Here is a 24,606-nt window from a genome sequence, read left to right as displayed (position 1 = left end):
TAGGAAAATTATAGTCCCAACCTTGTTTTTCTCTGCTGTCTTATGATTCCACATGAGTTATGTCTTGCAGCTAAAGTAAGAGTTAAACGACAGAGCAGGCTTTGGTAATGATGAGGAAGGGCTGTGGCATCTGTAGACAGAAGCCAGCTAAAATATTGCTCCCCAGCCTCATGACAGTGCTGGATACTGATGTATGTATTTAGCTCCAGCTGTGGTTCAAGAAAAAGTGTCTCTCTATGTCACCAGTGCGTAGAGCTTGCACCTTGGGAAAGAGAGAGATCTACTTTGCTCTTGAACTCATAGAGGTAGTTGTTCAGTCGCTCAGTCATGTCCGACTCTTTGTGACCCATGGACTGCAGCATGCCAGCCTTCCCTGTCCTTCACCATTTCCCGGAGCTTGCTCAAACTCATGTCCATCTAGTCAGTGATGCCATCCAACCATCTCATCCTCTGTCGTCCCCTTCTTCTCCCGCCTTCAATCTTTCCCAGCATCAGGGTCTTTTCTAATGAGTCAGCTCTTTGCATCAGGTGGCCAAAGTATTGGAGCTTCAGCTTCAACATCAGTCCTTTTAATGAATGTTCAGGGTTGATTTCCTTTAGGATTGACTGGTTGGATCTCCTTGCAGTCTAAGGGACTCTCAAGAGTCTTCTCCAACACCACAGTTCAAAAGCATCAATTCTTTGGCACTCAGCTTTCTTTATGGTCCAGCTCTCACATCCATACACAACTACTGGAAAAACCACAGCTTTGACTAGACAGACCTTTGTTGGCAAAGTAATATCTCTGCTTTTTAATATGCTGTCTAGGTTGGTCATAGCTTTTCTTCCAAGGAGCAAGAGTCTTTTAATATCATGTCTGTGGTCACCCTCTGTGATTTTGGAGTCCAAGAAAATAAAGTCTGTCTCTGTTTCCATTGTTTCCCTATCTAGTTGCCATGAACCAATGGGACATAGAGGTAGAGTAGCAGGCAAATTTGAAATTGACTCAGATGGAGGAAACCCTAGACTGGCTTTGGAGGGAAGGAAATGACTGTGTCCCATTGTTCTCAAGGGCTATTAGAAATATGTTTCTTCTTATCTTATATACCTTTACATTGATTTAGTAAGATATATTCATAAATTAAAAATAAGTATCCATCGTTGCATACTCCATAGGAAGAAGGGACAAAGTTGTGATTAATGATGACACTGTTGTTCATCCATCAGTCACACACTGTGGACTCAGGGCCCAAGTCCTCTGAGCCCGTATTTTTCATCTTTCTGTTAACAAAGAGTGAATTCTGACGATGTGTACGGCTCTCGAAAAGCAGAATGTACATAAATATGTATTCTGGGATAGCCATGCTTGCCTGGAGCCAGACAATGACTGATAGCTTGATGGACTCTGAAAAGGTAGATTTCATTCACTACACACAGTAGGTGGCCTGAGGGACTGAAGGAGGAGGGAAAGGAATGTGACAGAAGGTGTGAGTCTTTGGTTGAGAAATACAATATGAACTGATTTATCAAGCCTTCAGTCAATTGGACATCTCAATTAATGAAGTTTCCCTGGTAGCTCAGATGGTAAAGAATCTACCCACAATGCAGGATACCCAGGTTCAATCCCTAGAGAAGGGAATGGCTGCTCACTCCAGTATTCTTTCCTGGAGAATCCTATGGACATAGGAGCCTGGCGGGCTGTAGTCCATTTTGCCAGCAGAGTTACTCATATTGGGGTGTCTTCTATCTTGTAACATCCTGGAGAATTTTTTAACTCATCCAAAATTGTTAAGATATGTCTAGAAAAGGTTTATCTAGCTGTGTGCTAGATAAAATCTTTGGTTACGTGTGGCAGTGGTTTATTAATCAGAATCTTGTTGTTGACTCCATTCATGAGTAGAATTAGATCTGTGTGCATGTATACTCAGTCACTAAGGTGTCCAACTCTTTGTGACCCCATGGACTATAACCCACCAGGCTCCTCTGTCTATGGGATTTCCAGGCAAGAATACTGGAGTGGGTTGCCATTTCCTTCTCCAGGAGATCTTCCCAACCCAGGGATCAAATCTGCGTCTTCTGCAGTGGCAGGTGGATTCTTTACCACTAAGCCACTAGGAAAGCCCAGTCAGGATAATAGATTAACCAAAACATCCTACTCACCAGCCAAGTTTACTTTTCAAATCCTTATTGGAAAAAATCAACCAGAGAGGAAGGAGGTCCAGTTTCCATGTAGGTTTCCATGTAATACTATAGAAGTGGTGCTCTCTGGTGCTGTCATCTTGAGGGAAGAGCTGCCTGGTGAAAAAAATACAGCTGTGGACTCGAACGCAGTCTTTCCCAATGGTTCTCTCTTGATAGCATGTACGAGGATCACTCACAAGGCTTGTTGAAGAATGCCAAGTCCTACCCTTAGAGTTTCTAATTCAGTAAGTCGAGATTCCAAAGGTCCTAACAAGTTTCCAGGTGATGCTGCCATTGCTGGCAGGACAGTCTCACTTTGAGAGCCGTTGATGTGGAAGATGAAAGGACAGTGTGTTCTAATGGTTCCCCCTTACAGTCTTGAGTCTGATTCTAACAGGACCCAACTGAGCTTTCAGGTAGATAACTCAGCAGCATTCATTCTGCCGGTTTATTATGTGGCATTTGAAGTACAAAACACCACCGGAATCGCAAATGTTTCTTCCCCTCGAGGACCAATTACATATAAATAACTTTTAAAGGTCATTATAATGACTCCAATGAAGCAACCTCAAGCAACTCTGTGTTAGGTAGGAGGAAAAAAAAGTGTCTATGACGATGGATTGTCTGTGTGACATTTAAACACACACAAGCTCCTAGCCTTCTCATGTATAATTTTATAGCCAACAGTTGTAAACTTCAGTTGCATCTGTGGCCATTGGCACTGCTTTGTGTGCAGAGCCTGAAGGTAGAATGTTTGACTTCACCATTTGTACCTATTTATCTGACACCGTACGTGTCAAGTGATTTTGTTTGTGAGAGTCTCCCCAGACCCCCACATTGATGTCACCCCTGATTCTTATTGCTCTGCAGCAAGGTACAGGCTAGACTTGTTCTCTGCAAATGACCAGCATTGGCAATGGATTGTGTCTGACCTGTTTAATTCCCTTCGCTGTAAATCACAGAAGTTCGATGTTCTTTGGCTTTCATGCTGCTAGTCCTTTTGAATTGTCTGGATTTAAAGGACATTGCTTTACTCCTAACTTCCACGGAAGAGTAATCAGCCTTCTACTTACCAAAGGCCATACCAATAGCAAGAGAAAAACATAATTAGGGCAAGTGTTAGGACACCCCCGGCAGGGCCTCCTCCATAGCAGGGAGGCTCTTCTGAGTCCATTGATTTGCAGCTGCACACCATCCTGTAGAACCGATTGTATCAGCTACAGATTCATTGTCTCCTGGATGAAGGTACCACAAATGCCTTTCCTCCCCACCCCAGCCCAGGAACCAAGATGCCTGTATTCTCTTTTCATCTCTTAGTCTATCTTCACAGGATTTTTCTGTATCTTTGCTCTAGGCAGTACAGTCATGAAGGAAACCAAGACAGACTCTTCAATTGACTAATACTCCTAAAAGCCAAAGCCTTTGCTGTGGCCTTTTCTTCATTAACCCTTCCATTCCTATGGACTTAAAATCTAGAAAAGAGAGATTTCACACCAGCAGTAACCCCATGGCACAGGGCCTAAAGGTAGAACCCAACTCACTAAATGTCACATTTTATTTGAAGTTTCCTGCTTTTTCCTTTGAAAGAGGACTTTGTGCTTTACTTTTAATATCAAAAATAATTTCCTCAAATCTTCTAGTGGATCTAATGTGCTCCATTAGTGGATCTAAAAGGCACCACATTTTCCTGTTGCTTCTCTGACTCCCTAGGTTCCGTGGTGCCTGATGCTTTGGCCCCACTCTAAGAAGTTTAGCTTGTGGGTGGAGTCTGCACATGAGCTGCCGACCAGGATGCTCTGCAGAACTTCCAATTCTTGTTTCTTCCTCAACTAGGCCATGGCTTGCCACACAGAACCCTTATTTGCATCTCACCCATCAGCAACTTCAGGTTGCATCTGGTCTCTCCTCCTATCTTGGAGGAAAAGAGTGTCCTTTGCCTTAAGAAGAACAGGACAGATATCCTCTTGGCTTTTTCCATTTACCATTCTTGTACCTGACAACATTTCATGTTGAACTCTGTAGTCATCTCATCCTGTCTGTTCTTGTTCAGCGAAGTGACCTCAGTTATTCACTGTGAGGAAAAGACAGGGCTAACTCACTATTCCTTGCCTATAAGCCTTCAAAAACAAAAAGGTCTAAGTGATGGACAAGAGCTCTTAGCAAAGGTTACTTCAGATCATCAATCTTCTTTTGTAAATGCAGAAATCAGTGGATGTGCAATGTTTCCCGCCCCCCGCCCCTGATAGGTTTCAACTGGATGGAAAGCGTTGTCTCTGGTCCAGCTAAAAGAATCTTTGATGCAAGAGGTTTCTTTTTCCTTTTCAAAACAGTACAGACATGATCTAGGTGACTGAACCACAAATTGGCAGCTCAGTATCTATGGGTTGCTTTTCTGTTTTGAGTCCTGCCTTTCCTGCAGTGCCTGCACTGAGGCCAGGAGAGAGAAGCCAAGAGACTGACTTTTTCACAGAGAAGTCTTGTGAAATGTCCCTCAGCCGTGTCTCTGTTGTGTTCCTTTAAGATTCAGTTTAAGTGTTTTGACCTGAATAGAACATCTAGAAGATAACCCAGCCTCTGGAAGCTGCAGCCTTTACAATAGCTCCTACGTATCCAGTGCTTGCTTGTTTAAGGTTCTGGAGTGGAAAATTATGTCTCAAGATCAAAGGAGGGGTGGACAGAGAGAGAAGGTTGCACTCTGTTTGTTTTGAATCACTGTCCCTTTATTATTCCTGTACCCTCTTGGTCAGTTCTGGGGATGCCAGACACAGTGGAGGAGATGTGCCCCGACATCCCCCAGCTGGAAGGCCTGATGAAGGAAATCAACGACCTGGCCGAGTCAGGGGCCCGGTACACAGAGATGCCCCACGTCATTGAGGTCATCTTGCCCATGCTCTGCAACTACCTGTCCTACTGGTGGGAGCGGGGGCCCGAGCACCTGCCCCCCAGTGCAGGGCCCTGGTGCACCAAGGTCACGTCTGAACACCTCAGTGTCATCCTGGGCAACATTCTGAAAATCATCAACAACAACCTGGGCATCGACGAGGCCTCTTGGATGAAGCGCATTGCAGGTACCACGCATGTCTTTCAGCCCTGGCATCAAGATGCCTAGACTCTTTTTCTTCTCTTAGTCTATCATTAAGCTATCCCCGCTCCCCACCTTAGATATTTAACAGTAAAAAGAACTGACTTATTCCCCTATAGGGCTTCCTGGAGCAAATGCTCCTGCCTGACTCCCCAACTAATCCAGCCCCTCAAATCTCCAGGAAGCCCTTCTTAATAAACTGTGCAAGATTCTGATGATCATTTCTCATTTGCTTTTGGTACTTAAGAATCCCATTTGCTCTTACAGTAGTAATTGTTCATATTTTCTGGGTAAGTGACCTTGTGTGTTTTCCACATGTACGAAACTCACTCCCACCTGGGCTGTACTGTAAGTTTCTAGCATTTGTGTTTCACTTTATGCTTTGTAAGACACTCTCTGATTTAGGCTCATAGTAGCGTCACTTTGATTTTGGGTTTGTTTTGTATTCCTCTAGAACTCCTTGCATGCAGTAGGCTCCTAGTGAGTGTTACTTGCTGATTTTCTGTTCTCAAAAGAGGAGAGGATTGGAAAATTAATAACCACACTTTCCACAGTCAGGAAACCATGAAGATTTTAGGGTCCTCTGTCATGGTAAAGTCAGAGGAGACAGAAGCTAAAGTCATTGCCTTTGATAGACCTGCAGTTTAGATACACAGTTCCACCATAGCTGTTTCACCCCTACACTTTCCTGGACCATGAAACACAGCCATTGGGTCAATAGGAGCTATTAGCTTCCTGGACAAATAAGTAGATACCCCTCCGCAAGACCAAGGAAGAAAACTTCCTACCCTCTTCCTGTCTCTGAAATGAACTGAGATTCAAATTATATTAATAAATACTTTGGTTACTGACGGCTCCTGGATAGTATAAGACCCCTGGGAACATATGAATAGGTAAATTGGTGTTCCTTTCTTATCTTTTAGCCCAAGAATATTGTTAACCGTTAAGTAATTTGTTGAGGGCTCTACATTTGTAAATCTGGATTAAGGGAAGGAAGGAAATCAAAGAATTAACTCCCTTAGATTCCCCAGGGGTACGAAGGAAAGAAGTCACAGCACACTGATGAGAACTGAACTTGGCCTGTTATTTCACAAGGGTGTCCAGATCTCATTCAGTCAGGTCACTTCGCTCCTGGTGTGTAAACAAAGTCAGTTTTCAAGAGCAACCTCAAATCACCCATATCTGGAAGAACCTCTCTGATTCCAGGTCCAGAGCAGAGGTGCACCCAGGTGAGGACCGGGTATGAAATGGGAGCCATCATAGTGCGAAGTTTCGACTTCTGATTAACACATTGCAACAGAGAACAGCCTTCACCTTCTCTTTCTAAAAAAGTCTTTTTTATGAAAGCAAAAAATAAGGCACAGTGAGATGAAAAAGTGCTGGAATATAGGCTGTTTCCAACTGAAAAGCCCTACATTAAAGAACTTTGAAATACACAAAATACATATTGTACTTTGCGAATGGTTCATGACTCTTGAGAATTTTTTTTCACATATCTAAATAATTACTCTGATTCTGACCTTTATTATGCATTAGACCATTAGGATATTGCGTTTTAAAAAGTCAATGAGACATGTAGGTTTTATCTTTCTCTTTAAGAGGGCCAGAATCGTAGTCCCAAGTCCTACTGATGGTTTGTTTCTGCTCATTGACTTTTAGTGGCCACCCTAGCCTGCCTCTTCATTATAAATGATAGTAGTTTGTCTGCTTTTCTCAGGGCCTAGAGGAGCCCCAAGATAATAGGCTGGCAGTTCTCAAGTCTTGGGGGCTGAGAACTATGGTTAGGTTTGTGTATTTTTAAGAGATTTCTCTATAAAATAACCAGAAAGCATAGTGTTAAGTGTGTACTCTTGACTCAGCACAGTGCTGTTTATATAAATAAAAGACTTCCTTCAAGGAGTTTATAACGTAGCTAGTGAGCCAAAGTCACTCTTCTAAAATGAAACAAGATGGTCTGTTATGAAGAGCTCAGAGATATAGCAAGGGCCATGCCTGAAGAGTTCAGGGGTGGCTCTTCTCATAACTTGAAGAAGCAAAACAGGAAGAGGGACCTTCTCCTGTAGCTCCATCCGTGCCTACCCCCACCCCAGCAACTGTGACTTCATGAGACAGACATGCCAAAAGGAAGATGAAGGAAGGGTGCCAGTGTGAGTCAAGGGCTTTCCATAGCCTCACCATTGAGTGTCCCTTCTTTCCTTTTCTCGACTGTCATAACTTGTGGAATGAGGGGGAGGCCCTTTGTTTGCAAACACAGTGTACGCCCAACCGATCATCAGCAAAGCCAGGCCAGACCTGCTGAGAAGCCACTTCATCCCGACCCTGGAGAAGCTGAAGAAGAAGGCCATCAAAACTGTGCAGGAGGAGGAGCAGCTGAGAGCTGACAGCAAGGGCGACACGCAGGAGGCCGAGCTGCTCATCCTGGACGAGTTTGCTGTCCTCTGCAGAGACCTCTATGCCTTCTACCCTATGCTCATCCGATACGTGGACAACAACAGGTACAGAGGCGCCTGGGCAGGGCCGGCCCCCGATGGAGGGGTGGTACTGGGTTTTGTTACAGGCGAGAGAGGGAGGTCACGGCTGCCACCACCAGCGCCCCCCACCCCCACCCCTCTGCCTCCATCCCTGCTGTGGGACCTCTGCGCAGCACTTTCCTTGCCCAGTGGTTCTGTATGATCAGTGGCATGGCCACCCAGTCCATCCTCACAGGCCACTGAAGAAGGGTGGCAACAACCCCTTCCGCCCCTCTGCTCTTCTGTCACACACTCATCCAAGAGATATTACTGACTGTGTGCCAGGCACTGTTCGAGAGGACAGGCAAGAACACTACAGAAAAAAAGATGTTGGCTCAGGGAGCTTTCACTCTGGCAAGAGAGTGGGGTGAGCAAATGATAAACAAAGTACTTAGACATTTACAATATACTTCCCTATGTACTTACATATTTACCTATAGCAATGGCACCCCACTCCAGTACTCTTGCCTGGAAAATCCCATGGACAGAGGAGCCTGGAAGGCTGCAGTCCATGGGGTTGCTAAGAGTCGGGCACGACAGAGCGACTTCACTTTCACTTTTCACTTTCATGCATTGGAGAAGGAAATGGCAACCCACTCCAGTGTTCTTGCCTGGAGAATCCCAGGGATGGGGGAGCCTGGTGGGCTGCCGTCTCTGGCGTCACACAGAGTCGGTCACAACTGAAGCGACTTGGCAGCAGCAGCAGTGTACTTACCTAAGTAAACTATACAAGCAAAGTAAATGGAATCAGGAGTGCCAGGTGGCAGTTTTAAAAGAATGTTACTGAGAAGGCGACATCTGAACACAGACCTGCAGGAGGTGAGGTCGGAAACCATGTGGATCTGGGGAAGAGGTCTGTTCCTGGGAAGAAGGAATATCCGGTGCAAGCCCTGAGGGAGGGACGAGTGGGGATGTTCAGGGAGTCACAGGGAGGCCAGAGAGAGAGGAGTCGAGGGGTGGGGAGAGCAGCAGGAGACGTCAGAGTGGCCAGTTTCTCTCCACGGGGCCGAGAGTACAGGGCTTTTCCTCTGAGTGAGATGAGAGGTTGGCGCAGCGTTGAAGCTAAGCTCTGATGTGATCTGACTCCATCTTCAAGCACAGTGGTGATGGATCAGGGCAAATAAAGGAGGTGAGGAGGCTGGCTGGGAGGCTTACAGTGGCCCAGTCAAGGGCTGAGGGTGATTTGGAGTTGACAGAGCAAACCAACCCTAACCTTAACCCTAATCCTGGTGCCCTAATCCTAGTCCTGGTGCCAGGCCTGGGGCAGAGAGGGATGGGGCCACTGCTTAGTGGGACTGGGGTTTCCTTTCAGAGTCCTGAAAATGTTCTGCAATTAGATAGTCATAGTGGTGGTCCAGCATTGTGAATGTACTGAATGTTGCTAATGAGTAATTTGACATGTATGTTACTACAATTTAAAAGGAAAAAAAAAAGTTGGTGTTGGCTGGGGCCCAGTTGGTAGCAATGAAAGTTGACAGAATATGTCAGATTCTGGACCCAGCATCTTAAAGGTAGAGCCTTTGGGACATGCAGACTGGAAATAAGAGAAAAGAGATGAGTCAAAGATGATTCTGAGCAAATGGAAGGAAGGAGTTCCCAACAATTAAGTTGGAGGGGATTGTGAGTACGGAAGTGTTTTAGGGGAAGATGAAGAGATCCCTTTCAGACATGTTAATTTGAGTTGCTGCTTCCATATAAAAATGAAAATGTCAAGTGGGCAGTTATATGAGTCCAGAGTTCATAAGAGAGGTCTGGTGTGGACCTAAGAATTTGAGAGTCGCCTACATATTGGTTTGTGGTCTTTGAGAACCATGAGAGTGAATGAGATAAATAAAGGCTTGAGAGGGAAAGAGAAGCGTTCCAAGGACTGAGCCCTTGTACACAGGTCAGGCGGAAGAGAAGGAACCACGAGTGAGACTGAGAGGAAGCCACCAGTGAGACAGGAGGAAACCAACAGCGTGTTGTGTCCTAGGTACCAATTTCACAAAGGATTCCCAGGAGGAAAGAATAACGAATAAATGATTGGTGACCTTGATAAGAGCAGTATCAATAAAATGATGGAGTTGAAGGCCTCTTTGGAGTAGGTTGGAAGAGAATAGGAGAAAAGGACTTGGAGATAGCACTACAGACAACTTGTTCAGGGAGGTTTTTGTTTTTGTTTTTTTTATTTTGGCTGCTCTGGGTCTTCTTTGCAGCATGCTGGCTTTCTCTAGTTGCACTGCGTGGGCTTTATTTGTTGGGACACAAGGCCATCTTATTGCAGTGCGTGGGCTTCTCTAGTTGTGGTGTGTGGGCTTAGTTGCCCCACAGCATGTGGGATCTTAGTTCCCCGACCAGGAATCGAACCCACGTAGCCTGCATTGGAAGGCAGATTCTTAACCACTGGAACGTTATGGAAGTCCCACAGGGAGTTTCACTATAAAGAGGAAGAAAGAAATGGGCTGCTAGCTAGATGCAGAATAGGTTCAAAAGGAGAGTTTTTAAGATGGGAGACTTTTCAACTTGTTCCTTTATGAATGGGAATGAGCCACTGGAGAGAAGAGAAATTGCTGATGTAAGAGGGAGAGAGAATTTCTAAAGCAATGCATTCAAACAGGCAGAGGATCAGCCTGAGATCATTCATCTACAGTGATGGGCAGGAGGGCAGGGGGCATGGGTGCTGCTGCTGGCAGACGCACAGACAGACAGATGCACATGCGCACACACGCCCATATGTGTTATGGCTGGCAGTCTGTAGGAGTCCTTTTCTGGTTGCTTCCATTCTCAGTGAAGTAGGAAGCAAGAACATCAACTGAGAGGGAGGGTGGGGAGAATGTACTTGGAGGGTTGAGGAGGAAGCAGACGATCTGGGGCAATGGCTTTGACAAGTAGGGGGAATGGATGGACCAGGGGAGTGCAGTGGTTGCAAGGCAGCATCAGTGGCCCCACTTGAGATCTGTGGTCATGGACTTAAAGTGGGATCATCAGCAAGTTGTGATTTTCTCCAGCCAACTTGGCTGCCACGTACAGGCTGAGACTAGGTAGAGAGTTGGATTTAACCAGGGTTGGGGTTTTGCAAAATGAGTATGATGAAGGCTAATTATAAGCATTGATCATGGAATTTAAGCTGAATAAGAATAGTTAGATCATCACTGACTCAAGGAACATGATTTTGAGCAAACTCTGGGAAATAGTAGAGAATAGAGGAGCCTGGTGTGCTGCAGTCCATAGGGTCGCAAAGACTTCTCCACTGAACAACAACACCAAGGAGGAAATGAAAGCATAGGAACCTTATGTTCACGAGCAGGCCAAGGAACAAAGAACAGCTGGTCCCAGTGGAAGGCAAAGACCAAATAGATATTTTATTAAAGCACACCTTCCCAGAGCTTCGAGCCCTCAAATGGAAGTTTGGAGTGGTTTAATTTTAAAATACCCCATTGTAGATACAGAAAAGACTTAGAGACATTTGGGGGAACACTGCTAATTTTTGAGTGTATGCCATTCTGTCATGGGCAGGGAATAGGTCTGGATATGCCTGTTTTAGCACTTATTTCATAAGGTAAATTATACTTCCTATTTAAAATATCTACTTAAGATTACTTATGTTTAGCTTTGCAGAATAAACATATGCACACTGTATATAGGTGTATGTGTGTATATAATTCCTTAACTATCTATGGGCAATTTTACTCACTTTTTCAAAAGAAATCCTGCTCTCAGGGTCATCATTTTAGTCATTTCTGATAACATAATTATGTTAGCAGGTTAGCAAAGAAATTTGTCAGTCTGAGGTGAAAGCAAGAATGAGAGTAGGGTAAGATTGCTCCTGAAATAGCTCTCTCGTTGCATCTGCCACTATTGACAATCAAGACTCAAGATAGAGTGTGTTCCACTTACGTAGTATTTGAAAGTTGCTAAAAATGACAATGTCAGAGAGTCTTTGAGATCATCATTAATTCATTCATCCCCACTTTTCAACCCGTTCTTCCCTGGGCACCAGGGAGCATTACGGCTATCTGAGCCTCACTTATAAATGCTTCCTTCCTATGTGTGTGCCTTTGCCTTCCTTGAGTCCTTTCTTCACCCTAAAGAATTGGCTGGCTTGGACGTACAAGACTGTGGAGTTGGCAGGAATATGAGAGGTCGGCTCATCTAACTGGACAGATAAACACCCCCTTCCTTTTTCCTAGCGGTGCCTTTCCCTCCTCTCGTTATCCACCACGGTTATGCACAACAGACAAAGCTGGACCCATGCGTGCCTTCCCCTTCTAGTGTCAGACATTTCAAGTCATTTTTTTCAACTCCTTCTCATTCATTTTTTTCTTCTGGTTTTATTGAGACATGATTGACACAAAGCCCTCTGTAAGGTATACAACAGAATGGTTTAACTTACATACATCAAGAAAGGCTTACTACAGTAAGCGGAGGGAACGTCCATCATCTCACACAGGTACAAAATAAAAGACAAAAAAGTCTTTATTCCTTGTAATGAGAAAACTTAGGATTTACTCTCAACAACTTTCATGTAACATACAGTGTCAATCAGATGAGTCATGTTTAACCTTACATCCCTAGGACTTATTTATAACTGGATGTTTATACCTTGATCTGCCTTCATCCAATTCCCCCAACTTTGAACCATTTTGAGTTCAGATCTGTAACTCCTATCAGCTCTCCTTTTGCTCTTTAGAGCCACAAAACTCCTCCAGTCTCTCCCTAAGCAGCTCTTTAAATATTGAAGAGAGCCATCTTGCCCTGTCTTCCCCTGTTTTCTCTTGTTGTATTAAATCTTTGTACTTCCTTCAGCCCTGTCACAGCAGTGTGTCAGGTCTCCTTGACATCTGAATAGAAGCTTTGGCGGGTCAGTGATCAGCCTGAAAATGAGAAGGAATGAGAGTTCCAGGCATGCTGTGGTCATAGCCTGGTAACTCAGGGCTCCATCTCCTCAGGCTGGGAGGTTATAAATCAACATAGGTTCAACAAACCTCTGTACACAAATCAGCTTCTCAGCTTCGTTTCTGGAAATCAGAGACCCTGAACAGAGACGAACAGCTTTTGTGCGATTTGGAGTGAAAACTCATCTCTCAAACTGTTGACGGGAATCCAAGTAAATCCTGTGCGGTGACTGCCTCAGGCTGAATCCTCTATAAAAGGCTCAGGAACAAGGCAGAGATAAGCTCTTAACCGCTTAGTCAGACAACCTGACCGTGAATACAGAAGCAAGGCTTTACTTTCTTTCAAAAGCCTGATAACTGGCTTTACTTTCTTCAAAAACCTGACGACTTGTCATTTTGAAAATAGCAGTCTAACTCTTCTCACTCTTGCCTTTCTCCAAGATTTTGTTCTCCTGCTTTTTGTTTCTGTTTTACCTCTAAGTCCAACCTTCTTCCGCACCTACAGCCTTGCATTTCCCAGCTGCCTTTTGGCAGCACAGAGAGCAGATGATGAAAGAAACCCACATTCAGTTAACTACCTCCAAAAGGATCAATTGTCTGAATGTTGAGAGAGATCTTGAATTCTGTGAAACGCTGGGAGCAGCGGGGACAGAGCCTGGTTACTTCATTTGGGGGTAGGAAAAGATTCGGACACAATGGAGAGGCAAGGTTGGAATCTTCTGCCCTCCTGCAAATATTGTCTTAGTCTGGTTTGAGAGGAGCAGAGAATTTATGTGCCTGGGAGAAAGCATTTAATGGTGGGTTCATGTGACCCACCATTCTGAACCTGAAGAAGGACCCTCACTAAAAACAAAGAGTAAAAAATCTGTCTCTTGCAAGAAGGATGTTCAAAACAAAATTCACTGAGCTGAAAGCCAAGATATCCAAAACTGCTGCTTTCTCCTGTGAGCAGATGTTCACCTGATATTTTGTTTTCAGCGTTCCTGCAGGTCACATTCCCTGTGGCTGGACTTTTCTTTGGCAGGGTAGGATGTGTGCCCTTGTCTCTTCCCACTAGAGGCATAGGGCAAGCCTATAAAGCTCATTTAAGCTAGAACTCGGCAGAAGGAACGGCTGGTACTTCTGATAAAACTTGACACTTGACTCTGAAAAGGCGCTCCTGAAAAATCAATATGAAAGAAATCAAAAAGCATTACCAATCTCAAGCCTCAAGTTTGGATGCATTTGGCCCCTAGTGATGGATACCTTATAGAGTAGCTTAAAGTAGAAGTTAAATCTCACACATAAAAGAAGTGCAGAGATATCCAATCCATGGCCAGTGTTGTTGCTCCTCACCCCTCTCTCTTCCTGTCCTTAACACTGACTTCCATCTTCAAAGTTACTTTATGGTGCAACATGCCAATTAGAGTTTAAGCTGTCATATTTTCATCCCAGAGAGGAAGTAGAAAGGCAGGAGGGCACCTTCAGCTATCTGATGCTTTTTATTTATTTTTTTTCTTTAATAGAAAATTATTTAATTAGTATACATGTGTTCCCCATCCTGAACCCTCCTCCCTCCTCCCTCCCCACACCATCCCTCTGGGTCGTCCCAGTGCACCAGCCCCAAGCATCCAGCATCGTGCATTGAACCTGGACTGGCATCTCGTTTCATACATGACGTTTCACATGTTTCAATGCCATTCTCCCAAATCTTCCCACCCTCTCCCTCTCCCACAGAGTCCATAAGACTGTTCTATAGCTTTTTAGACAGCTCTTCCAGGAGGCTTATCCAACAACTTCCTCTTCCAGCTCATCAGAGTGTAGTTCCACAGGTGTCCCTCAGAGGAGGCTGGGTAATGTGATCTTAGCAGCACGCAGTGCCACCCAGGGTACAATGGGGTTTTCTTCCTAAGGAAGAGGAGGAGAATAAACGTGGCAGATCACCTGTAGTGTCTACCTATAAAACAGAGGCTAGTTGAAGGAGAAAACAAGAAAGATTAAACAGAAACATCCATGAAGCTAGAACTCAAGCAGTGAGGAACTAAGGAGATGAGAGAGGCGTCCACAGGTGGTCTTGGCCTTACGAGTCTTTACTTTCTTCCTTAGCCTAGTAATGGGCAGAATGGGCAGAAGGTACAGGCAGCTCAGGACAACTCAGGCTGATACCCCAGGTATAGGGAACTGGCTTTTGCCAGTATGCCAGGCCTCCCTGTCCATCACCAACTCCCAGAGTTCAATCTAACTCATGTCCATCGAGTTGGTGATGCCATCCAGCCATCTCATCCTCTGTCGTCCCCTTCTCCTCTTGCCCCCAATCCCTCCCAGCATCAGAGTCTCTTCCAGTGAGTCAACTCTTCACATGAGGTGGCCAAAGTATTGGAGTTTCAGCCTCAGCATCATTTCTTCCAAAGAACACCCAGGACTGATCTCCTGCAGAATGGACTGGTTGGATCTCCTTGCAGTCCAAGGGACTCTCAAGAGTCTTCTCCAACACCACAGTTCAAAAGCATCAATTCTTTGGTGCTCAGCTTTCTTCACAGTCCAACTCTCACATCCATACATGACCACTGGAAAAACCATAGCCTTGACTAGACGGACCTTTGTTGGCAAAGTAATGTCTCTGCTTTTCAATATGCTATCTAGGTTGGTCATAACTTTCCTTCCAAGGAGTAAGCGTCTTTTAATTTCATGGCTGCAGTCACCATCTGCAGTGATTTTGGAGCCCCAAAAAATAAAGTCTGCCACTGTTTCCACTGTTTCCCTGTCTATTTGCCATGAAGTGATGGGACCTGATGCCATGATCTTTGTTTTCTGAATGTCGAGCTTTAAGCCAACTTTTTCACTCTCCTCTTTCACTTTCACCAAGAGGCTTTTGAGTTCCTCTTCACTTTCTTCCATAAGGGTGGTGTCATGTGAATATCTGAGGTTATTGATGTTTACCCTGACAACCTTGATTCCAGCTTGTGCTTCTTCCAGCCCAGTGTTTCTTATGATGTACTCTGCATATAAGTTAAATAAGCAGGGTGACAATATACAGCCTTGGCATACTCCTTTTCCTATTTGGAACCAGTCTGTTGTTCCATGTCCAGTTCTAACTGTTGCTTCCTGACCTGCATATAGGTTTTTCAAGAGGCAGGTCAGGTGGTCTGGTATTCCCATCTCTTTCAGAATTTTCAACAGTTTATTGTGATCCACACAGTCAAAGAAAGTGACTAAATTCTGTTGTAGCTTAGCCTTCTTGCCACCACTGCAAAATTTCTTAACTTAGGCTAGTATTTTAGATAGGGAATTTCCAAACCATTTCAGAGAGCAAAGGAGTATTGGTCTCTGCATGTACACTTCAAATATCAATGAAAAACATTCTTACAGATTTCATTCATAAAAGTGGCTTTGAAAGGAAAATAGGTGAGGCCTGAACTGTTTATAGAGTACTCACAATTTCAGACACTTGACAGTAACAGATGTCCACAATAAGATTATATGTCACAGTGACCAAGACTTTCCTGATCTTGCTAACCTTATGGATTAAAGGAGGCTAGTCACAAAACTTATAGTGTAACTCTAATCATCTCTTCAGTTCAAAGGACAAAAAAAACCCTACTTTTGACTATTTTGAAATGTTGATTTCTAATGTCTGATTGCTAAGATAATCCTGGCATCTTTTAGTAAAATGGAAATGAGTATTGTAGGTCCTTCAAACAACCTACAACAATTGCATGTCTGTATCTAAGCATGTGAGGAGTATACTGATATTTAGCCTGTCTGAAGAATGCTTTTGGTGGGGATGCAGTTTTATCTGGATAAATGTGTGCATCTGGTGTTGGTATAATTTTTAGAGTGTGACTGTTTCAATCACTGATGAATTCCACATGCATACTCATTTGTCTTTTGCCTCAGATCTAACTGGCTCAAAAGCCCGGATGCAGACTCTGACCAGCTCTTCCGCATGGTGGCAGAGATCTTCATCCTGTGGTGTAAATCTCACGTAAGCACACACGGGGGCCCTGGACTTGGAGTCAGTGGTGAAAGGTACACACCTCGGAAGACTTTCTTGTAATGTTTGTTTTTCTGTTCCCCCCACTCAGAACTTCAAGAGGGAAGAGCAAAATTTTGTGATTCAGAACGAAATTAATAATTTGGCATTTTTAACTGGAGACAGCAAAAGCAAGATGTCAAAAGTAAGTCCATAGAAATCAATCCCGAAGGCTCTCCAGCCTTGAACCAAGCTACATGTCCTGGGTGTGTGAAAGGATAAGCTCCTACTGCGTTCAGGTCAAACCACACAAAACCAACAGTCTCCACTGTTGTTTCTTTGAGAATGAGCGAGAAGAAACTGCTCTCAAATAAGCATGGGCATCACATTTGATGAATAAGTAGCTGCTTTGTGTGTCAAAAAGTTTGTTTCGAGACTTGCCTAAGGCATTTGAGAGGTCTGCAAAACCAAAGCTGCACTTACCTGTTTTAAAGTAGAAGTACTTCCTGTGTGGAAAAGCTACAAAAATACACGTGCCTAGAGCCACCTTTTAACTAGCTGTAAGGACATTACTTTGAAGATGTTGTTGGCACATATTCTTACAATGCACTAATTTTCCTCCTATCTGGAACATCTAATAACTGCTTTATTTCAGCTATGCTGACCTCTTAATGCCTTCTATTTATTTTCCATACAAGTTGCACTCAGAAACCCAAACATTTATCCATCCCATTATAGGAAATGTTTGAAAGAGGGCATTCCAAACATCTGTCTGAAAACAAAGTCACCTACAGGGCAGGGTACAGCAAAAATAGAGCAGGGGGAGCTGGCCCCCCTGCTCCTCCTGAGTCAGTTCTGTACAATGAGGCTTCGCCATTTTATGGGAGAGAACTCTCAGACACACTCCTTCAGGGGTATACACAAAAGCAAGGCTTACTTAAATGTGCTGTTTCATTCCCAGCTGTTCTGGCTTACCTGAACTCTCTTCCCCTGAGAAGTGTCCCTTGACGAGGGTTGACTGTATTGTCAACTGGATGTGATATGTGACACCTGAGATGTCCATCTCTCATGGCTGGGACAGTGCTGCCTTTGAGAACCAGGAAGGTGGAGGTTGCATGGGGACCTCTCAGAAGTGAGAGTCAGTTCTGGAAAGATGACAGTCATGGGTTGATAGTGAAGCCCTTGGTACATCTTTCCAAATAACCATTTGCGATAGAAGATCTTTGTATGCACAGTTGCGGACCAGGGACTGGTATGACACCAAAAGTGAAAACTTCAGCACCCAAAACTTCACAAAGCATGTCTAGCTCTGGTCAGCTGCAGTCTGAACTTTCTGTCCCTTCCATCTTTAAGCTATATTGACATTAACACTTCTTCCAGCATCCAAAAATTTATTCTCAGAGTTTCAAATCTGATGTATGCTGGTTAGTAAGTTTAATAAATAAAATTGTGCACTTACAATGCAGAGAGATTAGGTATATATATATTCACAGTCAAGAGGAATCTTTGCTGCAAAGGGATCTTACTTAAGATGTATCCTTTTGTGCTTTAGATAATTTTTATTTGATTTTCCAGAGTTTATTTTGCATTCAACTTCTGGCAAACAGCTACTTGTGTGAGGTACAGGAGAAAGGATATTTTCAAACTCCTGATCTCTGGACATCTGTCCTTCAGTTCCTCTGAAGACTTTTCTTACAGTCATTGCAAGCTCTCCTTTGACCCTGCTCACCTACAGAAAGTCACTGATGCTCAGATTCCTTGCTTCCTTCAACTTGGGGGTAGATCTTTTGGCCTTTGGTGGATCCAGGTAGCATCCACTGTTATTGTCAGCGGATGACAACAAAGCAAAGGAAATGACTCTGATACAGGGATTTCGATCCCAGATGAGCAGAAATGGCAAAGATACCTTAACCCTCTGGTGATGCGTAGATACTTAAGGTCCTTGGGTTTACGCTTGGAAAGAGATGAGGTGACAAAGAATGATGTTCTAAAACTAACCTACTAACACACTAACCTGAAATTGTTCATTCACATCATTGAATGAGGAAAAGAGTACATTAGCCTTGTCAGAAGATAGTCAGAATCAGAACTCAGGTGGAAAGAAGAAAGAAAAGCAGGGTCTTTGGGTGCATCCTCCCTGCTGGTAAGGTTAGTCCACAGGAGCAAAGGCTTTCGTTTGGTTTCCATTGACATTGTATGCCAGTTTTTTTTCTGAGTGATGTTGGAAAGGGTAAAAGTTACAGTGTAATGGATGGAAGGACACTCCCTAGATGTTAAATAACATTTTCTGTACTCCTCAGGGTAATAAATATTCATATTGTTCCAGTTGCCTCAGTTGAGACACAAAGTGTAGTAGTAAACGGAACTAGATACCAAAGGAAACAAAAGTCCCACGCTTGGCTTTATGATGAGTATAAGGATGGCCTTGCAACATTCACTTAACTTCTCTGGATCCCAGTTTACTAGTTTGTAGAATGGGCTTGAGCTTACTGCCTGACTTCTCCCAACTCTACTAGTATGCCCTGTTAAAAAGTAAATTTTAAATGCATCTCTTGAATAATATGACATAAATGCAGCACATTATTTCAGATAGGGAGATACCATGCCTCCAAAAAACAGTAACCCATAGCTATTTCTGGTACTTTTTGGATGTAAAAGTACTGATTGAGAGGATGGGGAGGGAGTGTTCTCTTTAGCATCAGCTGAATCCCCACTGCCACCCTGCATTAGATGTTCTCTCTTCTACCTGATCTGAATAGTCACCTGTGCTTGCTTTCATCTCCTCTCTTAATTGAATTCTGGTGTTGTATAAATGATCTTGGCCTCAGTGCATATGAGAGAGGTGTGTGCCAGAAAGCTGCATGCCCACACACACCACACATGCATGCTATTGCAGACAAAAAGGAAGTGGAAAAAATATACAGTGGGGCACACTGTTCACGCTTAATGGAAGGTCAGTTCAAAGATATGTCCTTTTTCCAGCAGCAAAAGCACATTTTGAGGAGAGCTCATTGTATATTTTGTTAAACACCGGTTTGCAGATATGTCAAGCTGTACATAACTGAGCTGAGCATGTGTTTTTTTGTTTTGTTTTTAAACTTGTTTTGTTTTCTGGAAAAATGGCAACAGCTTCCTCGGAGGGGAGTGGTAAGTTAGAACACACGTTTAGCCCAAGAAATGTCAGTTCCTTGACCAAGATTGTAAACAAAAGAGTTGTGATGCAGGAGATGTTAGGGTGCCTCATTGTTTAAAGCCACTCCACCCTGTGAGTGTGATTTCAGTGTATTGAGAAAGGACAGGGACATGCTGAAAAGACACCTTTATGCTCCTCAAAGGTATGCAGAATGACATGTGTGAGCGTGCTTCTTCCTCCTCAGTGACTCCTCAGTTGGCCACTCACCTGTCTCTCTCATTCCCCCCTCCACCTTTTCTCATTTGTATTCCCTTTGTTCTTGCACTTGTACAGTTCAAGTGCTGTTTGTCCCTCTGCCCGCCTTCTCTCTCCCACTTCCTGTTCTCCCTTTCTTTTTCTCCAGCCTTTCCCCCTGCTACCCACCCCTCACCCTCCACCCCCAACCCCCACCCTGCCTCCCTCCTCACTTCCTCTCTCTGTCCTCCCTGCCCCCGCCATTCACTCTTCTATCCTTCTCTCTTCTCTTACTACCCTCCCTCCTTTGTTCTCTCTCTCTATCTCTCTCACACACACACACTTTCTCATTCTCAGACTGGCTTCTGGAAATTCATCTTTCTCTCTACTATCCATTGTAGACTTGACTGGTCTCTACCTCCCTTACCCTCTCCCTGGGAATGAGCGCTTCAGATCGCACACCTCTGCCCTAGTTCTACAGCCTCCCTCCACTCCTCCAACTCCCTTTCCCTTAAGAGTCTCTGGTTTTTCCTTAATTTCACACATAAATTGGCTATTTGATCATAAACTATTAGTGGTTAAGTGTGCCAAAATGAAGTGATTTTTAATGTATAGGAATTTCTAGATTTGTTTGTAAAATGAAAAGTTTCAGCTAACATTTAAAAATAGATTAAAATATATTGAGAGAGCATGCACGAGAGAGAGAGCATTCAAGCATTAGGGAAATGCACTGAGTTAACTAATCTTAGCAATATGTGAGGAAAAGAATAAAATTAGAACTTATAGCATGTAGGAGGAGCCTTTGACCTAAGGTATATTTGAAGGTCACAGCACAAGAAGGGAGATGCCCCATCTTTTGGGTCATGAGATGATCCTGAACCACCTTGGATATTCCTAGAGTATGGTTTTTAGCAAACCTTTATTTAGGGGAAGCACATACATAGCCCCTTAGCTCAGTTCTCCTCACTCTTTTTGTAACCACAGATCTTCTGGTGGTGATAATGTAGTGGGTGGAAGAAAGAAAGAAAATCAGGGTCTTTGGTTATGTGACAGATTGTTTGCAGCCCACCCAGGTGACAGGATGGAGAGGGGAGGAGAGAAGGTGTGAAATCTAAAGTCACTTGGGTGGCCAGATCTGAAGACCATCTGGGTCTGCACGCTCTGGAATGTGTGCAGAGTGTCACACACTCTGGAATGCTGGTCTCTGAGATGATGTACTGCATGGTCTGGGTGTAAGTCCTTTCAATCCAATTAACCTCCATCCTAACTTCCCACCCCCGCTTCATGCCATGGTCAACTGGCTTCCAGAGTGGTTGCTTTTCTGTCGTGTTGGCTAAGGAATGGGGGTGGAAGAGCTGTGACTAACATGCTTATGCTTTGGACCCCTGCTTTCACTGACTGACTTCTCCTTGTTTCTTTTCTCTTATCTTTCCACACAGGCCATGCAAGTAAAGGTACAGGTCAAATGCATGACGTGTCTTTTCTGTCCTAGTATTAGAGGGGCCAGACTCTGGCCACCTTCTGCACTGTGATCACCATGGGGGTGGTCCAGAATGGATTTTCCCACTTGGAGGTCCCCCAGGCCTGCTCCAGGGAAGACAACTGCCTGTCAAAGAGTGAATGTAGGCCTACCCACCTTTGGAAGGGGGAAGCCGGGAAAGCCAGCCAAGCCTCGCCCTATCCGAGGTCTCCTTGCCATCTCTGCTCCCTTCCCAGCTGCCTACTCTGCAGCCAGCACACTAACAGAGATAGGGACGCTGACCAGGGCCCTGAGAGCCCAGGAGACTCCCTCCAATTACCTACCGTTAGTGGTCCCAGCCCTACCCCACTATACATGTCTGGCTCTTGTGCAGGACTCCAAAGAGTCAGAGAGTTTTCCAAAGACTAAAGTCAAGGATTTGAAACCAGCAAGGATTTCAAATGCCGTGTTTGCATAAAATGTGCACCCAGTGGAATAAACTCTGGGACAGTTTTCTAGTATCCTATACCGGTTATTGCTTGGAAGTATTTCTCTTTCTCTCCATTAACATATGTCTGCTGCCACTGTCCCAAGACCTTTGCACCAGGTCTGTAGCAGAGACACGGAGATGTGCAGGAACCAGGTCACATGCAGCTCTTAGTAAAGAAAAATGGAGCCATGGCCAGGCAGATGTCGGTCTGGATGTTGGCCCGAACTCATAACTGCTGTGTGTCCTTAGAAAAACATCACTTAACTTCCCCGAGCATCATGTTCCCCTTTATATAACTGACTTCTTGTTATCTTAGCATTGTTGGGAAGATTACAAATGCTTTATCTAAGTACCAGGCACATTGGAGCCACATCATATATGCAGCATTTATAGTTAGAACAACATGAGATTGGCCAAAGAAAATAGCAAACAAGAAATTAAACTGTATATCACATCCACAATTTTGCATATTTATTGTATATGCATGTTACTATTTACCTCTTATATAATGTCCATGTAATTATACCTCATTATATATATATATATATATATATATATTAAAAACTGGGTTCTATCCTTTATGGATAATTTGAGGTATTTCAAGGGTAATTTAGACTTACGAGTTTTGCCTTAGGCACAACCTGTAGAATTTTATACCTGATACTAGAACATCTAAGGAAACCAGCAAGCTCTCAGTAAAGGTGGGAATTTCTGTAGGAATCAGCTTTCCAGCTGTGTGTCTAGAATACAAGACACTTTGTATCCTGCCTCAACCCCACCCTCCTCCACTGCCCCCTCCCACTGCTGTCTGGGTCTGACCTGTTGTTCTGGAACACCAGACACAAGTAGAGTTGTCTGGCAGCATTTGGTCAGACTGGATTTTGCCTGCCAGGGATTTCACTGTGGTTTCTGCGGTGTAACCACTTGAAAGCTTAGCCACCACAAGCTGGGTAAAAGAAGTCACCTCCGTTTTGAGAATATCCATTCATAATACTCCTCCATCGCACTTTGAATGTAAACAGATCGGCGCTAAGGTGGTGTGATTCTGACCCGACTTGGTCTTCTCTCAGAAAACCAATCCTCCATAAAGCAAATTCTACTCCAGCTGGGGGTCCCAGGTCTTACATGCCGTTTTCAGAGGAGGGGTTTAGCCTCTCTGCAGCTCCCGGAGCACAGAGTGTGTGTGTCATTGGAGGCCACTGTGCAATCACAAGGAGGCCACAAACACTCACGGCCACTCACGGGCACCTCATAAAGCACAAGCTTTAATAAGCCCCAGTTCTCCCCCATCATGGACCCTGACTTCAATCTCTGCCTCTGGCCTCCCAGCCCTTCCTTCCTTCCAGCAGGAGCCCACTCAGCTGGGGCAGAGTCCAGCAAGTGAGGTACAACGTGGGCCCGGCAGAGCCTTGTTTTCTTGGGCCCACCCATATCCACCTTCTGTTGTGGGTGCAGAGGGTCCACAGTTTGTTGCCTGGGGCTGCCACAAACCAGCGCCACAACCCACTGCAGCTCTTCTTGCAAACCTCCCACTTCGCTGGATAAACGCACCGAGAAAGGGTCCAGAAAGTGTAACCAAAGGAGGGTGGACTCTCCCAGACTTGGGACGGTTCCTCTTCACCTGTCTGCACTGTTTCTCCTAACTTTGCCCCAGCCAGATCCCAAAGCAGCCCTACCAACCTGGGCAGTCCCGTTTTCCTGCGGACCTTAGGATGCCTGTGCCCCAAAATGCTCGCTCCAGCCCTGGCCAGGAGCTAGTATTCTAGGGCAGATGCTCTCTCACCTGTTTACTGCTGCCCACCATCAGGATTCTTAGTTCTTTTCTGCAGTCATTTTGTCAGTTAGCAAATCACTCTTTTTGTAAGAACACCACTTGTTCATTACATCCAGATGCAAGCGAGCAGAGACCGTGGGTGTTGGTGCTATGTGTCTGGTCACGTGGTTCAGTGAGCATGCGCACAAGGAGAAGGCTTAGCATCAGGGCTGGCCTTGAATGGCCCCTTGGTTGGCTTTGTGTATCACAATCCTTTACTGGCATCTGAAATGTAGAAAGGCCCAACCTATACAAGGAAGGACCTATACAGGAGGCAGGCTGCCTCCGAGGTGAGGCAATGCCTTTCGGAGTCATTGAGCCCCTCTGTTTGTTTGAACTTCATCTCCTAGTCTGGAGGACAGGACCAGGAACGGAAGAAGACAAAGCGAAGGGGAGACTTTTATTCCATCCAGACCTCCCTCATCGTGGCTGCACTCAAGAAAATGCTGCCCATTGGTCTGAATATGTGCACCCCAGGCGATCAGGAGCTGATCTCCCTTGCAAAATCACGGTACAGCTATGTAAGTCACCCATCTGCTTTGGTGGAGCATTTAATACAGGTGGTGGTGATCTGTGCTCAGCCCTCCGTCCCTGGGGATCAATGAACAGACGCCAAGGTGCACAGAAGCAACACGCCATCATCTTTACAGCTGATTTGGCAGTCAGCACATGCTCTTTCGGATAAGTCCCTGTCTGTCCTCTCCTTTTGTCTTGTAGTAAAGATCCCAGCAAAACTCTTAGTACATCCCTGCACCCCACTTTATATTTCCATAGTAACCTATAGGAATAAAATTTCACATCTCTTTCCACAGAAGGACACAGATGAAGAGGTGAAGGAACATCTGCGGAATAACTTGCACTTGCAGGAAAAGGTGATGTAGCAGGAAGACAATGAGAAC

At 44.6% G+C, this 24,606-nt stretch overlaps 1 protein-coding gene across 5 annotated transcripts in view; it reads left to right on the top strand.

Moving 5' to 3' along the window:
- RYR3 (ryanodine receptor 3) overlaps positions 1-24,606 on the top strand; it is a 557,802-nt gene that overhangs the window by 483,211 nt on the left and 49,985 nt on the right. For 3 of the 5 annotated variants that reach the window (XM_027553456.1, XM_027553455.1, XM_027553454.1), the window contains 7 exons: positions 4,908-5,228; positions 7,497-7,737; positions 16,503-16,590; positions 16,691-16,783; positions 21,385-21,399; positions 24,058-24,228; positions 24,520-24,579. In XM_027553456.1, the coding sequence (XP_027409257.1) occupies positions 4,908-5,228; positions 7,497-7,737; positions 16,503-16,590; positions 16,691-16,783; positions 21,385-21,399; positions 24,058-24,228; positions 24,520-24,579 (989 nt within the window). The remainder of the gene's footprint in view (positions 1-4,907; positions 5,229-7,496; positions 7,738-16,502; positions 16,591-16,690; positions 16,784-21,384; positions 21,400-24,057; positions 24,229-24,519; positions 24,580-24,606) is intronic. The other 2 variants (XM_027553458.1, XM_027553457.1) reach the window with 1 other exon arrangement.

This window comes from Bos indicus x Bos taurus, chromosome 10 (assembly GCF_003369695.1).
Source record: "Bos indicus x Bos taurus breed Angus x Brahman F1 hybrid chromosome 10, Bos_hybrid_MaternalHap_v2.0, whole genome shotgun sequence".
In the NCBI taxonomy this organism is placed as follows: Eukaryota; Metazoa; Chordata; class Mammalia; order Artiodactyla; family Bovidae; genus Bos; species Bos indicus x Bos taurus.
The sequence above is the reverse complement of the archived record's forward strand: the minus strand, read 5'-3'. Positions and strand labels throughout refer to the sequence as shown.